This window comes from Poecilia formosa, unplaced genomic scaffold (genome assembly GCF_000485575.1).
Source record: "Poecilia formosa unplaced genomic scaffold, Poecilia_formosa-5.1.2 Scaffold15, whole genome shotgun sequence".
Taxonomy (NCBI): Eukaryota; Metazoa; Chordata; class Actinopteri; order Cyprinodontiformes; family Poeciliidae; genus Poecilia; species Poecilia formosa.
In genome coordinates, this window is record NW_006799954.1 from 3,004,002 (window position 1) to 3,015,389 (window position 11,388).

At 37.5% G+C, this 11,388-nt stretch overlaps 1 protein-coding gene across 1 annotated transcript; it reads right to left on the reverse strand.

Annotated features, from left to right (window-relative positions):
- Positions 1 to 708: 708 nt before the first annotated feature.
- lhcgr (luteinizing hormone/choriogonadotropin receptor) lies at positions 709 to 10,447 on the reverse strand. The gene is made up of 11 exons (XM_007546233.2): positions 10,168 to 10,447; positions 7,880 to 7,951; positions 7,545 to 7,619; positions 7,377 to 7,451; positions 6,665 to 6,739; positions 6,458 to 6,535; positions 6,317 to 6,385; positions 6,050 to 6,124; positions 5,049 to 5,234; positions 3,682 to 3,750; positions 709 to 2,928 (listed from the first exon to the last, which is right to left on the reverse strand). The coding sequence occupies exons 1-11, from the start codon at positions 10,320 to 10,322 to the stop codon at positions 1,719 to 1,721; spliced, it is 2,139 nt and encodes a 712-aa protein (XP_007546295.1). The 5' UTR covers positions 10,323 to 10,447; the 3' UTR covers positions 709 to 1,718.
- Positions 10,448 to 11,388: the final 941 nt, after the last annotated feature.

Genomic DNA, 11,388 nt, shown 5'->3' on the forward strand with positions numbered 1-11,388 from the left:
GTAATTATTGTCACGTTAAAACAAACCTTATTATTAGACATGGCACATTTGCATTTAGCTCTCCTGAGTCAACAATTTGGAGAATCACATTTTGTTCAAGAGCTGCAACTCTTCCAAAACTTTGAGAGACGTGTCTCCCAAAACTTTCAAAATGGCTTCAGCTGAGTCAAACTACATAGGGATTGCCTGAAAACGTACATTTTTAGAGCTTGCCACTTTAGGTCTGGACTTTGACTAGGCCATTCTATCACATGAATACTTTGATTCAAATTGTGTCATTGTATCTCCAGCTGGATGTATATAGTTGTTTTTCTGCTGGAAGGTGATCCTTCACCCAGATATCAGTCTTTTCTTCCAAGATTGTTCTGTATAAAGTTTTGTCTACTTTCTCGTCGTCTCTAATAACTTTTTGTCAAAAAAAAACCAAGTACCTAAAAGCTGCACTTAAGTGAAAGTAGCACTACTTCAACATATTTACTCAAGTAAAAGTAAAAAGCAGTCATTCAAGAAATTAATCGAGTAAGAGTAAAAAAGTATTTGGTAAAAAGGCTACTCAAGTACTGAGTAACTGACCAAAAGAACAATCATTTAATATTTAAGTTACATCACCAAAATATAAAGTCATGTGGAAATTTTGGTATTTCAAAGATCAGAATGAAAATAATGCATATAAATAACAAAATTACAAAACAACAAAATCAGGCAAAATAAACATTTTTCCAAATCAGTTTATTTTCAATATAAAACTTACAGAACTTTAACAGACACTGCAGATGCTGATGTCAGGTGAATTTTTAATTAAAATAATCAAAATTACTGGTAGGGTATCCAGAAATTTTAGTCAGGCATGAGTAGCAGTAATTCATAATACTGCTACTCTATTGTTCTATTTCTCAAGTAATAGTTCAACATAGTACTTGGAAAAGGTTTTTTTTGTTTTTTCAAAAGGTTACTCAAGTAAATGTAACTAGTTACCACCTAACTTTGTCCCCACAACATGATGCTGCCACCACCATGCTTCACAGTAAGATCAGTTTTGTTCTCATATCATCAGAGGATATTCTTCCTCCTGTGAATCCCCCGTTTTCTGTGGAAATCTGTTGTGGATTTCTGCAGCTCCTCCAGTCTTACCCCAGCTCTGTCAGTTTTCGCTTAGTTTTCTGAAATGAATAACTGAAGCCTTCACACAACAGGTGTCTTTATACTGACATTAACTTCCACGCTACTGGACTCTGTCACTTAGCTGACTTCTCAGTGCACTGGATTTTACTTAGCGGTATGAAAGTAGAGGGGGACGGAAAACAAATGCAAGTTATACTTTTGAGATTTTTACTGGTAAAACTATAAAACCCAGTTATTTACTTCTTTGTGTTCATTTATCAGATAAAATCCTGACAAATTTAGAAAATCTCTGAGGGGTTTAAATACCTTTGCAAGGCATTGCAGATGTGATAAACGAGAAGGTTCATAAATAATTAACTGCTGGTATTTCATTGTAAACTTGCATGGTTTCTGATCTGACAGAGAAGAAATGTATCATGTGTCAGAGGATTACATTCATGTTTTAAATGGTAACCTATAAAAATGGTAAGTCTTTAACAGTGGAGCATCATATATGGAGTTATGACAACAAGTAAGGAATCCCATTAAAAACTAAACATTCCCCAACCAACCCCCAGTGATCCTTCATGTCCAAATATTTTTGTCCCTTTCTGTCTTCAGGTTATCTCCTGCTCATCCTTAGGTTGCAGATCCTGATGTGATATGGGAGCCATGTTCACTCCAGTCTGCGCTTCTTTATTATTGGATCTCAAGTTGCTATTCATTGCATTTTCGGAGCAGCAGGCCTTCAAATGATAAATGTTGGCCTTGCTTTTACGGCATCCCATTGCGTTCATGAGCTGATAGGCGTCCTTTCTGAAGGCCTTGGTGAAAATAGCATACAGGAAGGGGTTGGCACACGAGTTGATGGGAAAGAAGAGGACCAACAGAATCTTGGAGTTGGTGACGGTGATGAGAGGAAACTTAAAGGCGGCAGAAATAGCAAAGAAGGAGATGGGCGCCATGCAGAGGAAGTCGGTGAAGATGAGCACAGCCATTCGTTTTGCCATCCTGGTGTCCGAGCTTCTTTCAGGGACCTCAGGGTTCTTCACAGCCAAGTAAATAAGCACATAGCAAACGCACACGACGATGAAGGCCCCCACATTGAGGAGCAGGATGATGATGATGAAAGTCTGTGCTAGGGGGGTTTCTATGTCCATGGGTAAGCACATGCTGACTTTGGTGTAGCTGCTGACGCCAACCAGGGGCAGCATCCCCATGCCCAGACACAGAAACCAACCCGCTGCCATTATACCCGCAGCCTTTGTCAGGACCAGATGGCGTTTTACATGCAGAGCGTTGGTGATGGTGTGCCAGCGCTCCAAAGTGATGGTGGACAGCGTGTAGACCGACAGCTCGCCGCCAAACACAGACAGGAAGCCTGCAGCGCTACAGCCAGGCCCGGTTTGCCACTCGATGGCGTGTTGACTGTAATGACCACGAGTCCTCAGGTCTACCGTAGCGATCACCAGAAGATAGACACCGATGCAGAGGTCAGCAAAGGCCAGGTGGCACATGAGGAAGCGAGGCACGGTTAGCTTGTTTCGGCTGATAAAGAAAACCAGCAGCACCATCAGGTTGCCTGTGATAGCGAGTATATTGATGAACCAAATAGCAACTCTGAGAAAACTGAACCCAGAAAGGTCCTCACAGGGATTGAAGGCATCCTCTTCTGGTGTGCAGATGACTGAGTGGCAGAAGTCCACCCACTGAGAATAGAGGTCATCCACATCTTGAAAGGTGGTGTCTTGCAGGTCAGATTCAGAATAAAACGACCAGCCCCCAAGCGGAGGTGTGTCGCCTGTGCCACCGATAACCCTCTGAAATCTGTAAGAGACGCAAAAAGACAAGACACAGATAATAAAGACTCTAGACTCTATGTTTCTCTAAATTATTCATTTTTTCACATAGCATAGTATCTAAAAATATTTCCCCAAAAAAAATGCAGATTGGGAAGCTGAAATATCGATCTCCAATGCTACTTGTCGTTTCCAAAGCATCCAAAGAAGCTCCATTTGATTTCCTTTTTGCTGATTGGTTGTACCCCACAGAGTGGAAATAAGAAAGACTGTAAATATTAGCTTCTGCAGTAGTGCTGGCACCCTTTACACTCTATGGATTAACGCATATTAAGGTTAAAATTCGCAATAGTAATTGTTTTTAGAGGGGTAGTTATTCACGTATTTCAGTGATTTACATGTGGCTGTGGTCCCAAACCTCAGGGAATACCAGGAGTCCACTGTAGTTTCTCTACCCATAGCAAATATCTTACAGCACTATGTTTGACCCCCGTTTAATGAAATATATACTATGCAAAATAACTATTAATACTAACTACTATTTCATCACATTGTCAGGCTCAACTCTCCACAAAAGCAGATCCCTAACAAAAGCTCAGGGAATGTTAGCTGAACCTAACCTTTTCTCAGAGTTTTTTCTTTTAAGTTTCACAGAACATCCCTTGCAAGAATCCAAACCATTCCCTTAAATTGAATTTTCAGAAAGTTGATGACTTTTGGAAGGTAATACATAGAAACTGGTATGAACTATGAGTTCAGCATGAGCAGAAAAATATCTTACCTTGCTGATGGATTCCCTTCTTTACAAGATGTAGAAGAATTATCCCACGGAGCATTAGCTGAGAAGTCCCTAGAAAACCAGAATAAATTTATAATCTCATTTTACATATTTCTTGTTTTGAACTAACTAAGAGTGTAAAAAAAATCCATCAAATTTAAAAATATGCAAAACAGGAAAAAAGATGATTTGAGATTGATTTTTTTTTCTCTTTTTTTGCAACGGCAACAAATCCTGTAAGCTCAGATGATCATTTGGTCTCTCATATAATATTGCAAAAGCTTCCTGATATCAGCTAAAGATATGCCAGGTCAAGTTTGGAGTGTTTTGATCATTTTTACAACAAAACAGCTTCAAACCATTGAATTCTGGGGATTTCTTCAAGTGCTAACCACAAACCTAGCTTAAAAAAGTTTTTGTATTTACATTTTTAAAGAAGTTTACATGAGAAATTTTGCCGGAAGAATCATCAGCTAACATCACTGCAAACAGACAGTGAAGAAAAAAGAGAGCTCACATCTATATTCACTTTCCTCCAAATAAATAATACAAAATATCCCACTGGAAAAATTCCCAGAAGAAATCACTCCTGCATCCTTGTCATAAAACTTCACTAGATCTTTACATGACAAATACAATTTAGACACAAAAAAAATCCAGTTTCTATCGCTCGCTCTCCTGACTTCTCAGCACAAAACTGAACAGGTGCAGTTTATGGCAGACCTTTCAACCCGAACAAGTAGGAAGGCTGTGTTCCTCTTCTGAGTCTTTACATGTTGTTTGTTTGGTGGAATGTGAAGAAAAACAGAATCTCAAAAATGGTTCCCATCCCTTTCTAAAACACTTGTTTTCTTCCTGTTTAAGTTTTATTTTCTGATTTGTGCCATATATTCAGATTCAATCTTGAACTTAAACTTAAAACGTTGTCTGATTCTGCTGTTGTTAAAGTACTCATACCATAATTAGACCTTTTCTGTGTGTGATCATAGAGGGAAAGAAGACGAGGATGGAGCATTCTAACTTTCCACTATTAAACAGCCAATTTTCACGATTGGGGACAAAAGAAAGAAAACATTTCTACAATTTCTTGCAAAAGTATTCCAACTCAGTGAAATGTTCCACTCTTTTTGTTAAAACCAAAAAAAATATCAACAAATGTTAATGAGATTTTATGCGAGAGACTCTAACAAGTTAGCGCATCATTGTTATATGTTAGAAATATCTGAAAAGTGTGGGCTCGATTTCTATTCAGCCCAGTTTACAGAAAGGTTTTCCACTTTTTAGGACAACAGCTCTGTACATAAAGCTACAATGGGTATGGATACATTTGAAGGGAACTTTATCCTTTCACAATTCACAGAGTAGGTCACCTGTGAGGGCTCCAGCTCAGAAGGGCACAACAGTGGCTATTGTAGGTGAGATGGGCCTCTCGGAGGCTGCCCATTCCATTCAGAGGAGGCAACCTTTTCAAACTGTACGCTGACTGAGCGAACAACACCAGAACCGACTCCAGTCCATGAGCAGGTAACCTTGTGAGAGCTGTTGCAGAAACATCCCTGTGAATTAACCAAGAAGAGTGTCACATGAGCAACCTTTTATTTTTGGACCTTTGCACGAGGAAACTGCCTTGTAAAAGTTCACAGCAGCAGTCAGCAAGCTCCTGCTACCAGCACTTGATATGTGGGTCATGACTCAGAAAACAGCCGAGTGATAAACTGGTTAAAGGTTTGTTATCTGAAGAGTGAGTGTGAATAATGTTTCCCTTCTTATGCCACCTGAATAAAAGGGGACTTGTTATCCAAAATTTAAATTTTGCATGTTCTTGTACTTCGATTTGAATTTCTATTGCCTCGAAAAACATCTTCACCGTTTTAAAAAAGACAAAAACACGTTTTTTGAAAACCTCCAGAATGTAACTCCCCGTTACCAAGCAACCCAAGTGGAGCTGCAGCACTTTTGGTCAGCTGGTTTTACCGCTGCATGGCTGCTGGAAAAAACAAGTGTTTTGTTGTCGATTTACCATCAAAAAACTACTTGCAGCATTCTTGTGGGTTGTGCAGGAGACTCAACTTATGCTTTTCAAAGATATACTGTTCTATAATTGCCCATTTTCAAGTGCGATTGTAAACATTGAGTTGGGAGGGTGTGGCCAACAGCAGCTTGTTTGGATATAAAGTGACAAGACGCCCTACAGTGGCTAATTGTGAAGAGACTTCACAATGGTGGAACTGATCAGAATAAAATCTTATTATCTAAGAATGATTTTGTGCAAAAAGTGTAATGAACTTGCTTTGTATAGCCCATAGACCTATCCTAACGTCTTCCTGGAAGCATAATAAGTCACCTTTAAAAAACACAAAGTATAACTTACAAGATCTCTGGACCAGTGGCTCCTTGAAAAGCATCTCTATGGATCATTTCAAGGTTTCGATTATTCTTCAGCACCCTACACAAGACAGAGAGAGTAAAGGACCAGTGAGCACATTTCTTACTGCCTGAGCAAAAATACCTAAAAAAATAGTATATATATATATATATATATATATATATATATATATATATATATATATATATATATATATATACTTTATATTTATATATATAAAGTATATATAAAAAGTAGGAATCTATTGAATACAGCTTATCTATCTTTGTCCCATTGAAGGCATGATTGTGTATTCCTCTGATACCATTGTTGTAGAGATTCCTGTAATAAACAGTGTATGTTAGAAAAAAAAAGATTTTCATTAAGTGATCATGAATGCAGAGGCACACTTACAATGTAGCATAACCCTCAGTCATTCCAGTGAAAGCGTTTGGAGGCACTTCAAGCAGATGAATGTTGTCGCATATTTCCCTGCAACAGAAGCAAAGTTCAGACTGGAACATTCTGTATCATTACAGACACTAACAGAAAGTAGCTCTGTATTTCGCATGAGGTTAACAAATCATTGTTATGCTTGATTTTCATGTTATTGTGACTTACAGAATAAAGTCTGATTTGAAAGAAGTGATTGATGTAACATCGGGGAAAAGGGTTATCCCGGTGTTTAAGATGCTCCTACAATGATAAAGAAGACATAATGTTTCTGCAATAATTTTTGACTTTTTGTGTGAAGCAAAACATCAAAAAATGTCTCGTAACGTCGCCTTTTTCATAGTATGTGTAGTGCATTCTGCAAAACTATTCATACACAGGGAAACTCAAAGTGGGTTTTATTTGAGATACTTGTATTGTTATTAAGTTTTAGTAAATATGCACAGATTTCAACATTTTCTACAAAGGAGAATGTGAGGAGTGTGGGGTTGTTTCCAGCCCAACTGAGACTGAATCTGGGTCCAATGGAAGCCATGTTTGTAAATATCTGCCCCACATTTTCTTCCAGAATCAAAAAGTTTATAATTCCAACCAGCTTCTCAATTTTTCTTGAAGAAATGCATCCCCACATCATGATTCTGCTGCCACTTTGGTTTTGGTTTTAAAGGACTGAAGCACACTTTTCAGTCTATACCTCAAAGATGCACTAATTTGTGTTAATTAAATTGCTAATAAAATACACTGAAGTTTGTGGTTGTAATGTGACATGTTAAAGTCAAATGGATGAGTACTGTCGCAATGTACAAGTAAATGAAATCTTACTTATTTAGGTTTAATTTTAAACCTGAACAGTTATGCATTTAAGTTCAAGTTCTCTTACAAGAGGCGAAGATTTGGTAGGTTGTTGAAGGCTCTTCTGTTGATATGCATCAGACTCCTTGCATTTTGAATTGAACTGTTCAGTCATGAGGAAAAAGAAGAGCAGCTGAGGTGCACCGCGGTGATCAGGACTGAAATTCACCCACAGCATCACAAAGACAGGACTTACATCTCAGAGAGGTTGAGAAGATTGCTAAATGCTAACGCTTCAATGGTTTCCAGGGTTACACTTTGAGCAATCGCACTGCAAATAACACAAACACAACATGATTAAGATGTTAGTTTAACTCAGTGTGGCCATAGTTGTTCAGTGCCAACTAAACGTGATCTCTAAAGCTGTAGGATAACTTATTCTAAAACAAAAAAAAGCAGACATTTAAAGCTAAAAACATGATGCATAATTAGCAATGCAGCACTTTCCCACTAAATTTCAAAAATATACAGTTCACATTTTAAATTCGTCTGATTATTGTTGGTGCACTAAAAGAAAAGACAGATACATACATCCTCTGAACTCCTCTCAAATCCTCAAAAGAATGGCTTGATATAGTTTTAAAAGAAAGGTGATAAAGAAACCTACAAGAGATGGAAGATGGCCATTAGATTATGATACAGTGACTCTTTAGCCAACAAATCACCTTGATTTAATGTCAATAAAATTTCAGTAAATAAAAGCAAAATGATCAGCTTTGACTCAGTGTAATAGGTATGTAGAGAATCATAAAGGACGTGAACCCTTTTCTAAAGTTTTGCCATTTAAATTATTTATAGTACTATAAAACTTTTGCTTTTCCAGCAAAAGTCATTTGCTCAGAATTATCATGAGCAAATAACTTTCATCAAATATAAAAGCAAGAAGTTTTGTGTGTGTGTGTGTGTATTTTTTTTTCCAGGAATTGGAACAAATCATCTCGCTGTCTGCAGAGAAGTGAGTTTGACATAATCAGTACTTGAAAGTGTACTGACTAAGGAAGAACCCCATGCTGCAACCTCAACATCTAAAAGTTGCAGTTGCACAAAGGACAAGCTAAATTTCCTCTGGAGAAAAGAACTGTTCAATCTCATAAGACAAAGACAAGGCATTTGACTACAATGTCATGAAGAATGTTTGGTGGAGAGAAGTGAGGCTTTCAAATGTAAAATCCCTGTAACTACTGTCCAGCTTGGTGGGAGCAGCATCACACTATTGGACTTATCTTGCTCCCAGGTGTATTAGTCGTTGCACAAATAATAAAAACACTTCAGCTTCAAACTCTTCAGCTTCACATGTGAAGCTGAAGAGTTTGAAACAGTGGGATCTTAAACTCTAATCGCCACCAGATTTTCTAACCACATGACCAGAGAAAATTATTTAAAGGGGAGCAGCAAAAGCAATTGAGGTGGATTAGCAGTGCTTGCCAACAAGTGATGATGTTATCCAGGACATATTACTGTGGAATATCTTCTCTGCTGCCCGGATATTGAGCTGTTAGCATGTCATGATAGTCATAAGACTGTCATACAGCAACAATCTTCAGTCAGAGGTGTCTACAGATTTGTTGTAAGACTGACTGCTACTGAAGAGCCTCTCTGCCCACAGTATCTCCATGCACAATGGTGCTTTGTGGATATGAGTTGTGACATTTAATTTCCAGTTGAGATAAATAAAACAGTTTTGATTTGAATGAGCTATTTTAAATCTGACACTGTGGACTTAGAAAATCCAATGTTGTGAATCCCATTTCTGCTTTTATCATTCTACAAATTTGTTTCTTGTCTCATCATTCCCTCCCGGCAACAACTAATTAGCCAAATATAAAAGTTTCTGTATGTGTGTGTGTGTGTGTGTGTGTGTGTGTGTGTGTGTGTGTGTGTGTGTGTGTGTGTGTGTGTGTGTGTGTGTGTGTGTGTGTGTGTGTGTGTGTGTGTGTGTGTGTGTGTGTGTGTGTGTGCTTTAGGAGTGTTTTTGGCATCTGATCCAATCACGAAACTGCCAGCCTTGGTGTGCAGGCACTTATCAGCTCAGATTCAAGGTCCTGTGATTTATAAAAGCAGGGGTCAAGACTCCCCACCTTCAAGGTTCATCACAGTCTGGTAGGCTCGTCGGGGGAGCTCAGACATAGGATGAGAGGATGCTGTATGTGCATGACCTTGTGAGGCCAACTTGACATGTTCAGAAGTAATTAAGTTCAACACACATTGAGGTTCTTTTTGTTGATTGAAGCGACCATGAAGGTCTGTGCATATGTTTTTATTCAGCTGTTATTTAAATCCAAATTGTTCTTATTATGAACATAAACAATGTGTGGGAGGCAGCTGCACAGTTGCTATAAAGTCTTCTAGAACAAAGTTTAGACTATTGTTTACACAGTAAGATATCATCTGTGGGCTCATTATGATGGCCAATGGCAGTCTATGTAATGTATAAATGTCAGACAAATATTAGGTGTAATACAATAAATAATAATGTTTTTTTGTTTTGTTTTGTTTTTTCAAAATTAGGAACAGCCTTGCATCTTATTCGTAAGATTCTACAAGAACACGTTGCTAAACATGGCAATGTTCACACATTATTCTGCCAGTTTTGTACAGAGAAAAAAAATGAACTAAAATTATTTCTTTGAAAACTGATAACAAACCACGTGAATGATGTTTGGCTCAAAATTAAACATTTTGTGCGTAATTACCCGCGGACTGATCTGGAAAGTAGCTTCATATGATTATGCAGCGCCTTAACATCACAGATTGTATTATACGCGGGCACATAGACGTGTTTTTATCGACTTTGACTCCATATGACAGTCTGTACTTACAGTCTTTTGTTCCGCTGGTCCTTTCCCGCCTCTGCTGTAAACTTGCATCTGATCGTCTCGGAGGAACATCGGCAGATCCTCGGGCAACTGAAACTTGTGCATTCATAAAAGAACGAGACTAACAAGAGCAGGAATACTGGGAGAGGCGTCCGCATCGCTGCTGGCGTCTGTGAAACGTCCGAACACCAAGAAGGTGGGCTGTCCACTCATCCCTCAGTGCGCATGGAGATATTTGCGCCTGTTGCTGTTAAAGCACATCGTCCTGACGGCGCAAAGGGGGTTCGGAGCCACCTGAACTAACCAGGAGTTATCCAAAATGTGCAACTGTTACTGTTTTTACAGTAATGTACGGCATTATAAAATTGCGCGTGCCTCTTTGAAGCATCGACCTGTCATTTTTGCGCAAATGAAATCCTTTGAATGAGTTAGATTATCTGAGATTCAGAAAAGTTTGCACTTCATTGAAAATCTGGGGCAGTTTGTGTCTGAAGAAATATGCAGCAAACTGGAGATAAATTTTGGAGAAATTGTATATCCACAGAAAAAAATATTCTTAATGTTTTGAAATAACGTTCTTGCAGGCATATTTACAAACAACCAACCAGTAACCTAATCTAGGGACAGCGTGACCTCAAAAGCGTCCCACAAGTAGGCTATTTCTCTTTTGTTATTCACTTTATTGAACTTTGACACAAAAGATGTTTTGACAAATATTACATTTAAAGAGAAGATTGCATTCTTGCTCAAATGATAGAATATTTAAATAATGTAGTCAGAGCAACTGATTCAAAAAGGTTTCATAATGTAGTAAAACCTCATTTAATCAAATTTAATCAGTTTAATCATTTAATCAATTAATCAATATTCAATGTATTCAATGCTTTATAATGAGACGATCAATATAATTGCATCTCATTATAATAGCTAATGATATAATGGTATTTCATTATATCATCTCATTATAGAAGAATGTTAAATGTTGATATAGCATCTTTTAGTAAAATATATAGTAAAAGATATCTTATATAAAAGATATAGTAAAAGGTATAAGATATTTTATATCTTATATAAGATATCTTATATAAAAGATATAGTAAAAGGTATAAGATATTTTATATCTTATATAAGATATCTTATATAAAAGATATAGTAAAAGGTATAAGATATTTTATATCTTATATAAGATATCTTATAAGATATTATATCTTATATAAGATATCT

Excerpts from the sequence above, each read along its gene's own strand:
- lhcgr (XM_007546233.2), bottom strand. The coding sequence starts at position 10,322 with ATGCGGACGCCTCTCCCAGTATTCCTGCTCTTGTTAGTCTCGTTCTTT. Across the intron at positions 7,452-7,544 it reads CTTCTCAACCTCTCTGAGAT|TTCAATTCAAAATGCAAGGA; the intron begins GTAAGTCCTGTC and ends ATGACTGAACAG. Across the intron at positions 6,125-6,316 it reads GGGACAAAGATAGATAAGCT|GGTGCTGAAGAATAATCGAA; the intron begins GTATTCAATAGA and ends TGTCTTGTGTAG.